The following is an 18,334-nucleotide window of genomic DNA, read 5'->3' as shown; positions in this document are numbered from 1 at the left end:
CCAGGTGCCCGTTCCTTCCTGGTGTTCAGCCCCTGCGCTGATCCTTCACGGGGGCCTGCCACGCACTGCTCTGACGAGGCATTCCACCCGTCAGAGCATTGCCTATCCGGAAGCGCTCTCAGGATCCGCGTCGCTCAAGCTGGCCACAGTCCCCCGCGGGGATGCTCCACAGGGCAGGTCTAAGCCGCCTACGGGGCCGCCTCAACCGTCCGTCAATTACCTCGCTTCCCGGTCAGGGAACCAAGAAATGTAGCAGGATGAGTCGCAGACAAAACTCCTCAGACACCGGATTAAAGAAGGAAGGGGTTTTTATTTGGCCGTGAGCGTCGGCAGACTCGCGTCTTAAGAGCCGAGCTCCCCGAGAAAGAAATTCCTAGCCCTTTTAAGAGCTTACAACTCTAAGGGGTCCATGTAGAAGGGTCATAATAGATCAAGTAAGCGTGAGGAACGTGACTGGGGGCTACACACATCAGCTAACAGAACAAAAAGTTTTACAGTGCTTTCTCATACAATGTCTGGAATTTACAGATAACACCAGTAGTTTTGGTCAGGGGTTAATATTATTATCATCATTTTAACCACCAGGGCCAGGTGGTGGCGCCAAGATCATCTAGCTATTTATCTTACTTCTGTTTCTTTCCAACTTTTTGCTTTCTCCCTTTTCTCCTGTCTTATAAACTAGGGAAAAGGGGAGGTTGGGGAGAAGCTGGGAAGGACAACAGGAGAAGTGGTCTCATTCCATAGCAGCAGTGCTGTCCCCTTTTCGTTCCTGGGCATCTGACCCCCCTGGGATTCCCCTGAGCTGGGTGGAGGCGGGGAGCTGCTGGCTGGCTTGCTCATACTGCTGCCTGAGTGACTCTTCTCCTGGGGGCAGCTCCCTCCCCACCCTGGAGGTCAGCAGCTTGGGCCAAGGTCCCTGGCACAGGGCCATAAGCTATTTCAGTGCTTTCAGGTTGCCTGGAAGGGACGTCAGGGAGCCCACCGGCCTCTGTACGGCCGACCTAATCCCACCCACTGAAACATTAGCCTCGGGGCCAACTCTGGCCTCACCCTTGGCAGGGACAGGAAGGCACTGGCTCCCGCTTGAGCCACAGCTCAGCTGTCCACCAGGGCACAGTCAAGGGCCGGGTGCATTGCTAGCTCCCAGATTTTTCTGTTGCCGTACTCCCATCCCCACTTTAATCCTAGCACTCAGCCCCGTCTAAATCCCTTCCAGAAGTCCTTGTGCACCCACCAGCCAAGAACAAGGAACAATCTGTGTCTTTAGAAATCTCTGGCAACCTTGGCCCCAGACAGGCTCCCTGATGCAGCTGGGAACAGGAAGTTTCACACCAAAAAAAAAAAAAAAGTCCCATTTTATTGAGAAAATAGTGTCAATCCCTCCATCTCTCCTAGGTGACCCCTGCTGAGGTAGGAGGTGGCAACCTTCTGCACCCACCCCCACGGCTGATCCATACCTTCACCGGGGCAGATACTGGTCTGCTAGGCCCTGGAGAAGCAGGGTGCGGTGGGGCAGGGCTCTGGAGAGGGCTGGGCTGTGAGGGGCCTGGGGGTGCTGAGGGCAGGCAGCTGGAATGAGGGAAGGGAAGGGAGGAGGGCCAGGGAGGACACCACCCCCTCCTGAAGCCTGGAGCCTTCTCCCTCCAAATTCTTCATAAATAAAACTTCACAGTAATAGACGAATGTCCACTTCCAGGGCCAAACCAGCTGCTTTCCAGCCAGGGAGCCAGGCCTGGGGGTGTGGGGGCTGCGGGAGGGACTTGCCTTGGGCAGGGGTCAGCAGCTCTGGGACTTTGGGGGGCCAGGAGCGCTGCTCTTCTGCCCTGTGTCGGGGTGGGGTAGGGCTGCAGCCCCAGGGAGATTCTGAGGGGCGCTGAGGTAGTCAGAGCGGTCGCCCTTCCAGACCTTACAGGACACAGCCAGGAGTGGAGGCCCTGTTGCAAAGGCGGCCCGTCTCCAGGCAGGCCTGGGGCTGCGGAGAGCCTGCTGGGCCCTCTCTCCCAGGAGACCAGGGCGTGGACTCGGGGGTGCCTGTGAGCCTGCACAGGGTTGAGTTTCTCCTGCCAGGGCCGCCTGGCCTCTGGGGAGACTGAGGCATTTCACAGAAGACTCTTCCCTGTGAAGACGAAGGGTGGCCACAGACCCATCAGGCCAGGCCTAGCCCAGGTACCTGAGCACAGCGTTCCTCCAGAGGTCACCAGGACCTCCCACCACATCTGAGGGGGCCAGCAACGGACCCAGGTCAGGAGGGCTGCCAGGGCCTGGCGCCTCGCTCCTCAGAGAGAGCCTCCAGACTGGGCAGCTCCAACCGTTCCTGGGCCTCAGTTTCCTAGAATTATCCACACAGGGAGGTCCCTTTCTGGCTATCTGCACCCCACCACACCCAGTGGCACATAGGCCTCAACCCTCCACCTCCCCTTGGGGACCAAGGGCTAGGCCTGGGCACTGCGGCTCCAGCCCCGATATCATGGGGGCTCAGGAGCACGTGCCCTGGCCTGTCCTAGTGGCCCGGCCGGGGTCAGAGCACCTGGAGCTTGCGGGAGCAGGTGAGATTGCTGTGCACCAGCCCCCACATGGCAAGTAGCTCAGGGGGCAGCAGCTTGTGCACCACAAGCATGGCGCGGAAAAAGCAGGGCTCCTTGTTCATGCGGCTGTTGCGGTTCCGGGAGATGCCGAAAGTCTTGAAGCCCTCGTGGGCCATGGGCTGCACGCCCAGCACCTCCAGGCACATGCCCAGAAAGACGTCGTCGATCGGGTAGAGCTCCAGGGTGTCGCAGGCATGGTGCAGGCGCCGGGCCAGGCTGCCGGCCATGAGGAAGCCACCGCCACCTGCATACGGCGGATAGCTGGCCTTGCTGTACAGGGCCCCTGGGATGTAGTATTTGTTGTCTTTCCTGCGAATGGGCCGAGCGTGCTGCAGGACATCGCCCACGAACAGGTTTTCCTGGGGCTGCCGGTCAGCCAGAAATTCTAGCAGGTTGGTGGGGTTGACGAAGACGTCATCGTCGCCTTTGAAAATGAAGGGGACGTGGGGGCAGTAGATGTCCAGCCACTTGAGGAAGTGGATCTCCTTGAGGGTCAGGTTGAAGAAGGTGTCGAGAAAGTCCCACTGCAGGATGTCGCCGTAGAGGCGGTCTTCGTAGGCCAGCAGCTGCTGGTAGTGCGTGCGCTCCTCCTGCTTGGAGGCCGTGCCCAGCAGGAAGAGGGTGCGCATGGCGCCTCGGCCCCCACCTGCGGACTGCCGCTCGCGGCCCCAGGTCTGGCGGATGGCCTCACGGCGGTCGTGCTGCGTGATGACCGACTTGACAACCACCAGCAGGTAGACATCGCCCCTGCACTTCTCCGGGTGGTTCAGCAGCATGGGGAAGTAGCGGCAGTGGCGGTAGAAGAGAAACTGCCGGAACTGCGGCTCCAGGACCTGGAACCAGGGCTGGTGGGTCAAGTTGATATTGGCTGAGCAGTTAGTGGTGGTCACATCCCAGGCCTGGGGCCCCTGAGAGGCCACGGCCGTGGGCGCAGCCACATCTTTCGGGTTCTTCCAGAAGTTGTTGGGGTTCACCAGCTGTCCATTTGGCTTCTGGGCCTTCTGTGGCTCCAGGGTGGGTGGCAGAGGCTCCTGCAGAAACTGACCAGGGGTGAGACTACGTTGGAACACCGTCAGGGCCACGAGCAGGGCCAGGGCCAGGCACAGACTCCGGTAGACGGTTTTCTTCCTGTGGGGGAGAGTGGACAGTACAGAGGAGAGAGAAAAGATGAGCCCAGGGCTCTCCTGGCGCCCCCCTGTGGGAGGCTGGGTGGTCCCAGACGGGCAAGTGGACCTAGGCACAGCCTCAGTCCTGGAGTCCCTAAGCGGCCAAGGTAGCGTCCCGCTTCCTCTCCCACTCTGCCGTCTCCTCAAGGAGCACTGTGGAATCAGGCCCTGAGGCTTAGAAGCTGAATGAGTGGTTTACAACCTCTGAGCCACGATTTCTTCTTCCCCTAAATGGGGCTAAAACACAGGATTGACTGCTATATAAAGTACCAGGCAGCAGCTGCACAGTTGGGGGAATGCTGTCACCTTATCAGGAGGGCCTCAGGTGGAAACCTCTGCCCTGTTCCCCACCCCGGAACCCCAATGCCTTTCATTTCCCTGTGCAACCCCCACAGCAGTAGGTATCGGTATCATTAGGTGACTCAGGACCAGAGCCATTAAGAGGGCACCCTCTGACCCTTTGTGCCGCCCAGGAGCTCCATCACATGTGGGGCACACTGGAGAGTGGCTCGAGCTTGGGACCTGAGGAAGACTGGCCCTCCTCCCCCTTCTCCAGTCTGTCTCACCCAACACAGAGCAGCCCTCATGGTTGATGGAGGCCCAAGGATGCAGTGAGCACTCCAGCATGGCACTGCCCCTCACCCCCACCTTAACATCCCCAGCTCATAACACCCCATTAGAAGACATGAGGCTCCAGCTCTACTCCCTGGGAGGGGGCACATTTGCAGCCGCAGCCCTTGAGGGACCCTTCTTGCCCAGAGACACCCCCCACCCCGCCACTGGTCACACCCATTTCAGAAGCAGAAATTAGAGCTCTCTGCCAGGAGTGCTGGTCGTCCCAAGCCCTGGAGCCTGAGCCCCTGTCCTGAAGGACCTCTTCTCTTCATCTCACCCTCCGGGGGCTGCCAGGACACCTGCTCCACCCTCCCCAGTGGAGACCTGGGGGCTGAGAGCTCTGGGGACAGCAGAGTGGCCTTCCAGGGCCAGCCTAGCAGAGAGATGGCGCTGACCTCCAAGGGGGAGGAGCAGGGTGCCAGGAGAGACAGACAGCCCGTGGAGACGCCTGGGTTGCCCTGAGGGCTGGTCCGGTTGCAGGTCCAGGCCCCAGGGTGAATGCAGGCTGAGCCCCATAGAGCTACATTTTCCCCATAGGGTCCCCAGGTTGCTGGGGCATGTGGTTGGAGGAAGACAGGGGCACCTTAGGTGCAGGCTGGGGGGTGTGACCCAAGGTCCAGCTCTCCGGGGAGGAAACGGAGGGCTCCGGATCCGGCCCTGCCAGCCCTAGGGGTTCCAGGGAAGCCGCCCACCGAGGCCGGGACGGGGGAGGTCGGGGGGTGCACCGGGAAGGCGGCGAGGCCCTGGACTGAGGGCGCTCCACCTGCCGGGTCCGCTCCATTCGCAGGGAAAGCCCGGGAGGGGCGGAGAGGGGCCGGGCGGGCGGCGGTCCGAGGTCCCGCGGAAGGAAGCCCGGAGAGGAGGAGAGTGGCCCGGGCGCAGGGGGCCCTCAGGGGTCTGGAAGGGCGAGGGGACCCAGCCGCCGGCAAGACCTGGGGTCCCAGCCGCCGGGGTCCTGGAGCGTTGTCCAGGGCCGCGGGGCCGGGGAGCTGAGCGTGGCGCCCCGAGACCCCTCGCCGCCCCGCACGGGTCCGGGGCCGCGTACCGCGAATATCTCCCGCCGCCGCCGCCGCGCCCGCCCATCCGCCCCTGGGAAACTGAGGCCGGCGCGGCGCGCGCGGGGGTTATCTCCCATCCCGGGAGTCCCGGCGCCCGTCTGTGGCCGCGGAGGAGGGGGAGCCCCGGGCCCGCGCCCCCGCCCAGGCCCCCGACGGCCCCCCGCCCCACTCACCACAGCGACATGGCGGCCCGGGCCGGAGCGGCGGAGGGGCGAGCGGCTCGCAGCTCTGGGCCCGCGGCTCGGGCCGGCGGGACGGCGGGCGGGTGGGGACGGAGGCCGGGCCGCGCCCCCGCCGCGACTTTCCTTTTCCCGGCCGCGGGAGGAGGGGCCGGCAGGGGCGGTGGCCCAGGTGCCTTAACCCCTTCGGCGCCCCGGGCCCGCCCCGCCGCCGCCTGGCGGGGACCACCCCGTTTCTCCGAGACGGCCCCTAGGCTCCCCAAGCGCGCCTAGCAGACAGTGCATGGCCGAGGCGGGGCTTCGGAACTCACGGGGGTCACCACCAATCCCGGGGACGCCTGTCCCTGGCGGAGCCTCCGGGGGCGGGGGGCGGGGGGTCGCCGGCCCCTCTGTACTTGTGCGAAACCTGAACACCCGGTCCCCTCCAAGACCCTGGGGCACCCCAAGGCCCAGCCATTTCCCTCTGGCTCCGTTCGGACTTGTCTTTGGGGCCAGAGGCAGACAGGGTGTCCTCTTCTCCCTCTGCTACCTTCTGGCCCTGCACCTTTCCCCTGCCCAGGCAGACCCCTTGCCCAGCTGTTGGGCTACCTAGGGCCAGGAGCAAAGCCAGTCACTAGGGAAAGAGGCCGTATGAGGCTGGGCTCCATGTCAGGACTCGTCCAGGCTGTGGCTCTGGAAGCCTTTTTTGTGCTCCCACCATGTCCCTCTCTTCACCTCTGGGGTTCCTCCCACCTCCGAGGGCTCCCCACCACCAAGGGAAGGCCTGTTGGCCCAGCCCTATCTCCTTTCTTTTTTCACTTATCACTCAAAACCCTTTTTGTCCTCAAGCCTCTATTAGTCTGCTTGTGCACATCAGGCCTAGCTGCTCTGGGGAGTGCGCTGACAGAGAACACGGAGGGGGCTTGGTCCAGCCAGGTGGCTTCCGGAATCCTCCAGCAGGGAGAGCCATCGCTGGTCCTGTTGTTGCTCAGGTTGTTCTGGTCTTTTTCCGGGTTGAGGTTTCGGTGCTTAGCATCCAGCAGGACCTCCAAAATGCCCATAGAATTGAAACGGAAGCACATTGTGGTCCAATCATAACAGCTAACGTCCACTGAGCAGCTACAATATGCCAAATCTGGCTCTCGGCCCATGCATGACTGGTTCACTTAATCCTAGAGGCATACACTATTATTCCCACCTTACAGGGGAGGAAACGGGGGTGCAGAGGGGAACTCCCAGCCAGCTCAGACAACAGCTAGCCCAGAGTTAGTAAGTACGTCCAGGAGGCCTGCCTGGTCTGAAGGCTGGCTCTGAGCCCTTCCTCAACCTTTTTTCTTTTCCCAGGGACAGCAGTGACAAGGAGCTACTTTCGTGCCCAGCACACAGGGAGGCTAGGAGTCCCCAGCTGGATCCTAAGCCCTCAAGACCAGGGTGAGGAGCCCCTTCTGCCCTATCCTTAAGGTTCAAGGGCCCCTTGGAGGGGGAGGAGAAACTTAAGGTACCATAGAATGTTCTGGAATGTTGTAAGTGCCAATTAGGGAATGTGAAGGGCCTTTCAGGCAGAATTTCAGAGGAGTATCTTGGGGCTGATGTCCTTTGTAATGGCCCTCCAAAAGTTCCAGAGCAGGGGAGGGGCTGACCTGCAGCCCAAAGCCCCTGTTGGCCTGGCTGCCTGCCACTGAGGGCCACCCGCAGATCCTGCAGCTCCATGGCTCCCTTCATCCCAGTGTAGCCTTGGTCACCCGTTCCCAGCCTTCCGGGTTCCCCACTTCACCCTGCAAATGTGGCCCTGGCTTCCCTGGCTCCACACAGGCAGCTGAGAGCTGCCTCCCTGGCTTCAGCACTGACCTCTCACCCGGTGCTGTGGGGTCTCCTCCTCCTGCTGAGGGGTGGACACAGCCGTCTCTGGGAAGGGGTTTTGAGCCCATGTTTGGGGATGGCAGGCATGGGGGTTGGGTCAGAGTCTTGCACTTCCTGGTTGTCACTGGGGGCAGGTGGCTTTTCCCCTTGAGACCTCAATTTCCTGCCAGCTCAGGGCCTTGTGAGATGACGCCAATGAAGCACAGACATAAGCATCCCCTATGTAAAGAACTTGGTGGCAGGCCGGCTACTGTTAGTGTTATCATTGATGTCCAGCTACTCCACAAAGCCCCAGAAGCACAAGGGCCCGAGGAGGTGGGAGCAGAGGAAGCTGCCCAAGGTCAGTGGAGTGTTTGCCAGTGGAATCTGGTCAGTTGAGACAGGCGGTTTGTCATCATGGAATCATTTGATCTCTGCCTAGTTTGAATTCAGACAGGGGAAATGAATGATAATTAAATGCGAGTCCCTGATGGTGGGGTGGGGGTGGGGAGTGTGGAGCTGGGCCAGGCTCGGGTCAGCCTCCCCTGTTACTCCGATGTGCTCCCCTGTGGGGCAGCTGGGCCAGTCCCTATGGCAAGCACAGTGGTCCCCCCACCGCCAATCTGGCCAGTTCCACCTGCCCCAGCCAGAGGGCAGAGCCCCAGCAGATTCCTGTGGATTTGAGCAAGGCCGTGGGGAAGGCAGGCCTGTCTGCGATGGGATCTGCCTTCCTGCTGTCCCCAACCCTGGCTGAAGGCAGAGCCCAGAGGTAGAGGGAAGTTCCAGAGTGGCGGATCCCAGGAGAAGAGGGTGGGTGACGGATGAGCTGGCTGCACAGGCTGCAGGAGTCCCAAGCCAAGGTGGAGGTGGTTCTGTGTCCTTGTCACAAAGCCACTCTGTGCACCTCAGGTTGCTCTCTTGGAGGGGGAAGCTCGTGAGCCGGGACGTTGGACCCCAAGAAATGCCCCCTTCCCTAGTACGTCTTTTGGCCCCTCAGCCCATCCCCACCTCCACCTCCACTTTCTTTTATATCCCACCCCTTCGACCTTCCAGAATAGGTTGGAATCCGACGCTGCTGGTGACCCCAGCACAGGCCTTTGCCCAGAGGCGAGGGCTGCAGAGACCCAAGGGTGGGCGTATCTGACTGGCCAGAAAACACACTGGGTCAGTGGCTTGACTGGACAAGGTGGGGGCCAACTTGAGTCAGAGGGACCCCCAAAGCAGGAGATGAGGAGTCTTGCGTGCCTTGCAGAGAGGTGGCCATCGTGGGGCGAGAGCGTGGAGCCCAGCAGGGGCCACGGGGAGGCAGCTATGCTGGCTGTAATCGCCTCAGTGCTGCTGTGATTTTGTGAGCGTGTGAGTTAATCTTAGTTGGTGTTTTTGAAAGACGCTGAGCAGCAGTCTACACTCCAGAGGCAGCCACAGCCAGCACTTCAAATGTGGTTGTCTACTGTCACAGCAGAGGGTCTGTACATTAACACGGGAGGGTCGGAAATCATTGTTCTGTAGTAAAAAAAAGTGTTGCTGAAGATGTGTGCCTGGGAAGAGGCACCGCAAGTCCCCTCTGCCTGTGCCTGGGCAAGCCCAGCCACCAGCAGGGCAGTGCCCCGGGTCTAGAACTTTCTCTGAGTGGTTCTGGGCCCCCACAGGTGGTGCTCTGACTGGAGGTTAGCTAGTCATTGGTGAGCATGTCCTTGAATTCACCCTGACAAAAGCTGTTGTGACAGGACAGAGTGGGACTTCCCTGAGCTCGTGGGCAGAGGCAGGGTGTCTGTTTCTGTGCTTCATGCTAACAGATGTTTCCAGTAGGGTAGCCGCTGGGTCTGAGAGTTGATTTCATTGTAACATGCCACCCGATGGGGAAGGGTGGGGTGAGACCTACGCTTTCTTAACTACCTCTGGTCCTTGAAGGCCACCAATATCCACTGCAGAGAACCCGACCCATCCTGCAGGGCAGTGCAGGAGGGACCTCAAGGCTGCTGAGTCAAGGGGGTCACTGCCCAGACAAGCACTGGGGGAGTGCCCCCAGGTAAACTGGTGTCTCCCAGAAATGGCTCCCGTGTGAAGCCAAGGCAGTGTGTGGATCTAGGGCGGGAAGGGAAGTAGGGACGGAAAATGAAAAGGGAGAACACTGCCCAGACAAGCACTGGGGGAGTGCCCCCAGGTAAACTGGTGTCTCCCAGAAATGGCTCCCGTGTGAAGCCAAGGCAGTGTGTGGATCTGGGGCGGGAAGGGAAGTAGGGACGGAAAATGAAAAGGGAGAACACATTTCCCTGGGGGACAGGTCTTCCTTTGAAGGGGTGGGAGGGGGAGGCCAGGATGGAGCAAGCAGAGAGGTAGGAGGAGATGACCGTGTCTTCAAGGCGTGGGTGGTCTGGAGTCTGGGAAGTCCCCTTGCCCAAGGGAAGACTGGGCCAGAAAGAAGCCCGGATCATAAGGCGTTGAACTGAAACAGGAAGAAGTTTAAAGAGGCTGCATGTGGCCGAGCACGGTGGCTCAGGCCTGTAATCCCAGCACTTTGGGAGGCTGAGGCGGGCAGATCACTTGAGGTCAAGAGTTCAAGACCAGCCTGATCAACATGGTGAAACTCTATTTCTACTAAAATATAAAAATTAGCCAGGCGTGGTGGCGAGTGCCTGTAATCCCAACTACTTGGAAGGCTGAGGCAGGAGAATCACTTGAACCCAGGAGGCGGAGCTTGCAGTGAGCCGAGATTGTGCCACTGCACTCCAGCCTGGGCAACAGAGTGAGACTCCATCTTTTAAAAAAAAAGGCTGCAAGCAGGGCCCTCATAGAAGCAGCATGCCAGGTAGCATCCTGCTGCGGGGAACCTTGAGGTGCCCTTCCACGGGCCAGTCCTGCCCAATAAAGCCAAGCCCAACAACCAGGAAGACACTTTGCCCTCCCAGAGGAGGTACTTCTTACAGTTCCAGAGCCTGCATGCAGAGATGCTGCCTAGGAGACTGTAATTCCCCAGAGATTCCCGGTGATTCTCAAAGTGTAGGCAGGTTTGGGAAGCACCGGTTTTGAGCCCTCCAATCCCTGCTCTCTTGGTCGGCCTTGAGCCAGGGCCAGAGGAGGACAGGATGGGGAAGCGGCAATGGAAGAAATTGGGGCCAGAAAGCAACGAGTTAAGGAAGTTAAACTTTCCCACTGAAATAGGTGGCAGTTGAGGAAGCAGAAGTGGGTTTAGGAGCTTGAGGAGTGGAAGAGGGTGTCCACAGCCTCTGTGCAGGATCTGAGAAGGCCAGGGAGGAACGATGAGGCGTGTTGAGGGCCAGGCAAAGGTGCTCCCTGGAAACCCGGCGTGTGGTTCCAGGCAGGGATCGCTCAGGGCTCCTCTGGTTGTGAGAGACAGCAGCCCGACCCAAGGTGGCTCCAGCCAGAGGGATTTGTTGGCTCATATAACAGGATCCCCTCTCCGTCCACAGCCTCTCTCTCTGGACAGTTGCCCAGCCCCTAGCTCTTCCCTAAGGTCTGCGGGCTTCTTCATGAAGAGCAGGAGAAACACAGGCTCGCAAATGGGCTGAGGCATTTGTCGCCTCATCTCAGGGACCTCAGAGAAAAGAGGTTTTTCCCTGTCTCGGCCTCTGTATACAGATGTCCAGGGAAAGACTGTCACTAGTCTCACTTCAGTCATATCTCCAACCTAGGCCAATGATCATGTCGCAGGGGCGGGGGTACCACAGTTGGCCAGGCCTGGGTTATGCATTCCCTTCTGTGGTTGGGACAAGTCCTGAGATTTGCCGCCCCATGAGAACAGCCTGGAGTGGGCAGATCCGTCAAAGGAAGCTGCCGTTATCAAGAAAACCTGGTTCCAGAGGCTCACTCAGCAGCCGCAGAGATGCCCGGGCCCAGTCTCCCACTGGGACTCTCAGGTCATCCAGAACAGAGCCCTAGACGAGAGTCCCAGAAGGCTGGAGAATCGGGTGGGAGGTGCTGGGAAATGCCTCCACACGTGCTCCTGATCAGCCCTTCTTTCTGGGGTGGGGAGGAGCCGCAGGCTGCCCAGTGGAGGGAGGATGCAGCTCCTTCTGGGGCTGGGCAGTTCTCTGGACCCTTTCCTGTGCCCAGGCACCCATTGGCTGCTCTGGGCTTTTTGGGTTTGGGACCCAGGAAAGTCAGGGTGGAGCTGGGCAGCCAGAGAGAGAAGCTGGAGTTCAAAGATGCCGAGGAACTGGAAGCCCAGCAAAGAGGGCTCAGAAGGCAAAGAAGGAGTGGAGCAGCGCGCCCCAGACACAGGGCGGCGGGGCTGCACCTAGGCTGCTGTCGGCAGAGGCGTTGGTGGGCACACATAGACATACACTCTCACAAACACACACACAGAAACACGCAGGCATACGTGTGAACTCAGACGCATGAACACACACACTCAGGGACATGCATACACACACAGACACACACGCATATTTGGAGAGACACAAACCATGCCTATACACATAGAGGTCAGATACACAGACATGCACGTAACCCTCACACACCTGAGATACATGCATACTTGGTAAAAAACACACACACACCCCCATCCACACACACACAGCCAGAGACATACACACACACACACACACACACACACACACCATGCTCATGGCCTTTCCCAGGTGGAAGGGGCCTCCCCGAGCCAGCTCATCTGCTACCAGTGAAACTCTGCCTGGTAGGCCTTTGGGAAGGGGCTCAGGACCAGGCAGGGCCCTGTTACATCAGTGAGCAGCCCTTGTGATCCTTGCCCAAGTTCTCAAGTCTGTGCCTCCCATGACCTTCAGGGCCCTCTGGGCACTGTCCACAAACCCTTAACACCACCCGCATCTGCCCCCAACCTCAATCCAGCAACCCTGGTCTCCGTTCACTCAGATCTCAGCCTTCCTTCTGCTCAAATGTGCTCTCCCCACCCGCCTTTTAGAATCCAGTGAGTTCCTGCTCATCTTTCAAAACCCACCTCAAATGCCCCCTCCCTTGGAGCAGGCGCTCCCTCCTTGGCTGGTGTTCCCCTGCACGAGCCTCCTCTGTCTGTCCCTCCTCCACCTGTCCCACCACACCGGGCACCACTAAGAGCAGGGACCTGCCTTTCCGTTTTCCTGGTGGGCAGCATGCAGGAGGGCGGGGCTGATGCCCAGTGGCTGAGCAACTGCAGGACCACATTGCCAGCGTGGCAGCCTGGAGGAGACCCGGGCAGGGAGGAGGGGCAGCCATATTCAGAGGGCAATGGGGTGTGCCCACCCCCGGGAGCCTGGGGCGGCCCCGGGCAGATGTGCAGAGCCTCAGCCCCACCCCCAGCACACACTGCCACATATTCACCCGCGGTGGGCATTGTGCCCCTCGCCCTGGACAGCTGGACCCAGGCAGCACCCTCCCCCAGGCCACCATGACTCACATCCCGCCTGCTGGGCGGCCGGCCTGGGTACACACAGCCTCCTTTCAGCCCCTCGGCCCCAAACACTAGCTTAGTCTTCCCTCTCGGGCGCCTCCCCTCCCGAGCTGGCAGCTCAGCCCCACGCTGAGGCCACGCGGAGGCCTGCTTCCTCTCCGGAGCACAGGGCTCCCTGTCTCTCGTCACCCGGCCGCCGTCCAAGCTGGCCCTGAATGGCTGCCTTTTCATGGAGCAGAGCCTGGCCAGGTGCAGGCTGGGCAGCCCTGCTCCCACTAGGCCCGCCAGATCTCTCTGCCCGTGGCTCTGCTGCCCTGGGAGAGAGGTGGGCTGGAGAGCTGGAGGGCTCCAGAAGTCCTTCCCAGGCTCTGGCCAAAGGCCTCCTCACACACACGAAGGCTCCTCTTCACACACACCCTCCTCTCTGCTTCCCCAGCAGCCCTACAGCCTGGCCAGGCACAGATTCTTATTAGTCCCATTTTACAGAGAAGGAAACTGAGGCAGGTGGGTGGTGGGGCTGGGACTTGGTGCCATTAGAGTAGCGTTAACAATGCAATCCAGCCAGGCGTGGTGGCTCACGCCTGTAATCCCAGCACTTTGGGAGACTGAGGCAGGAGGATCGCTTGAGCTCAGGAGCTCAAGACCAGCCTGGGCAACACAGTGAGACCCCCGTCTCTACAAAAATTTAAAAATTAGAAGGGTGTGGTGGTGCGTGCCTGTGGTTTCAGGAGGCTGAAGTGAGAGGAGGCTGAGGCTGAGGTAAGCCTGGGAAATTGAGGCTGCAGTGAGCCATGACTGCACCACTGCTTTCCAGCATAAATGATAATAAATAATATTATTATTATATATTTTCTCAAAAAAAATAGTGTGACCTCACAGGGTTGCAGTGAAGCACTAAGGCAGCAGCTTCCCTGAGCCCCTCTAGCAGGGTCCACAGGTGGCCCCCTATGATGATAATCACAACATCATTTCTGGGTTTGTAGCTGGCACCTCTCTCCATCTTTTAGTAGAGACCTCACTCCTCTAGTCTCGGGGTTGGCCTCTCGGCCAGGTTGGACCAGTCATGGTACCTTATACCCCTTGCACCCCAACAATGTGCTTGGTCCAAGGGATGGGCCTGTGACCTGAGCTGGGTCAATCAAGGCTCTTCCCTGGGGATTTTCAAAGGGCACTGGTCTCTGATCATCAGGGTTTTTAGGGTGTGACTCTGAATATATTGGGGAAATATGGTGCTGTGCACCGCAGGCCCCTTCACTGCAGGGAAAAGACTAAAACAACACGCAAAGCAAAACAGAGAAATCAGAGTCTGAACAGGGCTGGAATCCTGGTTTTGAGGCCCTGCAGTAGGCAAATGAATGCTCTTACCCCAAAGATATCCATACCCTTGTCCCTGGAACCTGGAACTATGTTAGGTCACAGGGAAAAAAAGGCCTTTGCAGATGTAATTAAGGTCATGGACCTTAAAACAGAAAAATTATCTTGGATTATCTGGGGTGGTTCAGTCGAGCCTTTGCAGATGTAATTAAGGTCATGGACCTTAAAACAGAAAAATTATCTTGGATTATCTGGGGTGGTTCAATCTAATCACACGAGTCCTTAAAAGCAAGGAACTTTGGCTGGCTGGAAGCAGAGGTGATGCAGCAGAAGAGAAAGAGATTCTGGGCATGAGAAGGCTTTGGCTTCCTTTACTGGACCCATATTTGGTCCAGAGACTCCAGAGGGGTCCTTGAGGAGCCAAGGGCGGCCCTGGCTGACACCAGCCAGGAAACAGAACCTCAGTCCCACACCCTTGAGGAACTGGATTCTGCCCATGCTCTGATGAGCCTAGACCCAAGATCTTCCTGAGCCTCCCAGTAAAGTCCCAGTGGCTGACAGACACCTTGATTCCAACCTTATAAAATCCTGAGCTGAGAACTAACTGAGCCAGCCTGGACTTCTGACCTGCAGAAACTGTGAGATGGTCAATGTGAGCTGTTTTAAGCCACTATGTTTGTGTGGCAATTTAGGTGCCACCCTGCCTCCCCTGGTTTGGTTACAGGAGCCAATAATTTTTCATTTGCGGTTTTGGTCACTCATGACTAAAGATTCCAGACTGATGCTGTTATTGTGATCTGTCTCCCACAAACGGCTTGCCCTAGCAGATGGGGAGGAGACAGGGGCACCAGAACATGGGGACATTTTCGGTAGGGGCAGCAAAGGCTGTGAGAATGACAAGTCTTCTTGAGCGTCAGAGATTGCTTTCTTTTTTTTTTCTTTTTGAGACGTGGTCTCACTCTGTTGCCCAGGCTGGAGTGCAGTGGCACAATCTTGGCTTACTGCAGCCTTGACCTCCTGGGCTCAAGTGATCCTCCCACCTCAGCCTTCCAAGTAGCTGGTACTACAGGCATGCGTCACCACACCAGGCTACAGAGCTTTCAAAGGTTCTTCTAGAAGACCCAGATCTACCCCTTCCTCACCTAAATAGATGGACCCCTTCATCCACCCCAGCAGGTCTGGGGTCACTGGGGAGAGAGAGCACACCTGGGAGCCCGAGAGAAGTGACTTGTCTGAGAATGTTCTATGGTGGTTTGGTCAAAGCCTGCAGAGGTTGGCAGGGCCAAAAGACAGAAAATCATGATTCCGAGGAAGATTGGGAGCAATAGGAAAGAAAAGGTTGGTGCCTTTACTACATGCAGAGGTCCCCTCCATGGATAGACAAGAAGACCCCAGGAGAGAAATAGGGCAAAGAGTTCACAAAAGAGATGTAAAGCCAGCTCACAAACAAGCAAGCAAGAAATAAAAAGAAGGTAGAGATAAAGAAGGAAGCAAGGACAGGAGGAGGGGACGGAGAGGAAGGAAAGGAGAGAGATGCCATTTGCCACCAATGGCAGAAGAACACAGCATCCAAGCTCCCAAGTTGCACCTCCCTGCCCCAGGCCTCCCTTCCCAGCTGCAGCCTGCCCTGCTCACCTTCTGGGACATCTCAAGGTACCACCAGTGTTTCTTCAGCCCTCTGGAGCCATGTCTCCTAGCACCTCTAGTCTTCCTTCATCTATAGCCAAAGTCCCCTGGCCAGCCTGCCTCAACCTTTGCTCTGCTGGACACAAGCACTGATTGAGCAACAGGGGCATACATGCCTAGGGCCAGGCACTGAAATGGAAACAAACATTTCTTAGATACAACACCAAAAACGTGATTCATAGAAGAAAAAAATTGATAAATTGGACTTCATCAAAATTAAGAACTTCTGCTTTTTTTCCAAAGACATTTGGAAAAGCATGAAAAGACTGGGAGAAACTGTTTGCAAAGTACATGTCTGATAAAGGGCTTGTATCAAGAATATGTAAAGAACTCTCAAATGTGATAAATAAGAAATAAACAACCCAAACAAAACATTAGCAAAAGATTTGAACAGACACCTCACCAAAGAAGACATTTGGATGACAAATACTCCCATGAAAAGTTGCTCAACATCATTAGTCATTAGGGAGACATGAATTAAAACCACAATGAGAAAGCACTACACACCCATTAGAATGTTTGAATTAGAAAGACTGACCATACCAAGTGTTGGTGAGGATGTGGAGCAACTGGAAGGAACTCTCATACACTTCTGGTGGGAATATAAATTGGTATAACTTTGGAAAACAGTTAGATGGTTTCTTTCTTTCTTTTTTCTTTTCTTTTTTGTAGAGACAGGGTGTCAGTATGTTGCCCAGGCTGGTCTCAAACTTCTGGCCTCAAATGATCCTCCCATCTTGGCCTCTCAAAGTGTTGGAATTACAGGCATGAGCAACTGCACCCTGCCAGGATGGCTTCTTAATAAGTTAAACATATACTTTTATACGTTTCAAAGAGAAACAAAATGTGTGTCCATACCGAGATGTGTACATGAACGTTCACAGCAGCTTTATTTGTAGTAGGCACATATACCAATTGCGACATATCTGTACAATGGAATACTACTACTAATAAAAAGGTCTAGGCCAGGTGTAGTGGTTCATGCCTGTAATTCCAGCACTTTGGGAGGCCGAGACGGGTGGGTCACAAGGTCAGGAAATCGAGACCGTCCTGGCTAACATGGTGAAACCCCATCTCTACTAAAAATACAAAAAAATTAGCTGGGCATGGTGGCGGGCGTGTGTAGTCCCAGCTACTTGGGAGGCTGAGGCAGTCAGAATGGTGTGAACCTGGGAGGCGGAGCTTGCAGTGAGCTGAGATCGCGCCATTGCACTTCAGCCTGGGCAACAGAGCGAGACTCTGTCTCAAAAAAAAATAATAATAATAAATAATAAAAAATAAATAAATAAAAAGGACTGAATTATTGGTACACACCACAACAGGGATGAATCTCAAAATAATTATTCTGAATGAAAGAAGCCAGTCAAAAAAAGAATATATCTTGTGTGATGAGGTGTCTTCCCTGTGGGTGAGGGCAGAGGGGCAGGGGCAGGGCCAGGGCAGCGTGCTGCAGGGTCTTGGGTCTGGAGACACAGCTGCCAGGCCAGAGCCCCCTGGATGGGGTATGAACCTCAGCCAAGGCATTGCAGCTCCTGCCTGTCCCCACCCACCTATCTTGCCTTACCTTGTATGTATAAAATTCTAGAAAGTGCAAACTAATCTATCATGAGAAGAAATGTCAATTGCCTAAACATGGGGTGAGGTGGGAGGAATTACAAGGGGCCCAGAGGAAATTGTTGGGAGTGACATTGACTGTGTCTATCTTGATTGTGGCGATGATTTTATGGTTGTTTACATACGTCAAAATTTACCACATTGTATACTTTAAACACATAGAGTTGATTGTTGTCAATTATACCTCAATAAAGCTGTTAGAAAGACGTCTGTGACACATGTGCTGCCCTGGGGAGTTTGTGGTTTTTGCAGGAGGCAGCATCGAGGCCCAGCGGTAGCCACAGCCCGGAGTGACCCCAGCGTGTGGTGAGCTCAGGAAGGGAGCCCTTGCATTGCGACCAGAAGCTGAACAACATCGACAGCACCTGGGCTCCTTAGAGTGCAAGCTCCCAGGCCCGCGAGGCCCTGCCTGGTGACTCATATGCACATTCAAGTTTGAGCTTGTGCCTGGCCCCGACAGGACACCGTGGGAACAGTCCCAGGCCCTCCCTGCCCTCTCAAAGCAAGGACCTCACAGTGCGTTCAGTGACAGGGAGGGGAAAGGTCTGAGAGCTGGAGGTGGAGAGGGGCAGGAAGCTGAGGAGTTGAGGTCCCAGCAGAGCCCGAAGGTGGCATGCGGTGGCATTGGGAGGAGCAGGCAGGGACCAAGGCGCCGTAGGCCAGGGGGACGGAGGCAGGAGCCAGAGCTAGGAAAACCCAACTCCGCATCCCATGGGGTCAAGACCTCCCAGAGGGTCCCTCACACACCTCAGCTTAGCACCTACCTCCAGGGCCCTCCCTGGCCCTAGTCCAATCCCCCTCTCGGCTCCCACACCCCCAACTCCCAGCCCGCTGCCTGGCCCTGGTCTTCCTTCCCTCCCCTCTGTGCTGAGATGGGGGAGAGTCTTGGCTTTGCTGCCACTGCGGCCGGCGCCCTTGGCCCCAGCATAGGGCA

At 57.1% G+C, this 18,334-nt stretch overlaps 1 protein-coding gene across 2 annotated transcripts; it reads right to left on the bottom strand.

Annotated features, from left to right (window-relative positions):
* Positions 1-290: 290 nt before the first annotated feature.
* Positions 291-7,616, bottom strand: B3GNT7 (UDP-GlcNAc:betaGal beta-1,3-N-acetylglucosaminyltransferase 7). Of its 2 annotated transcripts, none has more exons than XM_054478706.1 (2): positions 7,438-7,616; positions 291-3,713 (listed from the first exon to the last, which is right to left on the bottom strand). In XM_054478706.1, the coding sequence occupies exons 1-2, from the start codon at positions 7,527-7,529 to the stop codon at positions 2,519-2,521; spliced, it is 1,287 nt and encodes a 428-aa protein (XP_054334681.1). In that variant the 5' UTR covers positions 7,530-7,616; the 3' UTR covers positions 291-2,518. The 2 variants fall into 2 exon arrangements, with proteins under 2 accessions (XP_054334681.1, XP_054334682.1); XM_054478707.2 differs by lacking the exon at positions 7,438-7,616 and adding an exon at positions 5,598-5,827.
* Between the last annotated feature and the right edge of the window lie 10,718 nt (positions 7,617-18,334).

The sequence above is a fragment of the Pongo pygmaeus genome, chromosome 11 (assembly GCF_028885625.2).
Source record: "Pongo pygmaeus isolate AG05252 chromosome 11, NHGRI_mPonPyg2-v2.0_pri, whole genome shotgun sequence".
In the NCBI taxonomy this organism is placed as follows: domain Eukaryota; kingdom Metazoa; phylum Chordata; class Mammalia; order Primates; family Hominidae; genus Pongo; species Pongo pygmaeus.
The sequence above is the reverse complement of the archived record's forward strand: the minus strand, read 5'-3'. Positions and strand labels throughout refer to the sequence as shown.

Bases quoted from the DNA above. Each gene is read 5' to 3' on its own strand.
- B3GNT7 (XM_054478706.1), bottom strand. From the start codon at position 7,529: ATGCCTGCCATCCCCAAACATGGGCTCAAAACCCCTTCCCAGAGACGG. The intron at 3,714-7,437 runs GTGAGAGGTCAG...TCTCCCCCACAG, and splicing joins AGGAGACCCCACAGCACCGG to GAAGAAAACCGTCTACCGGA.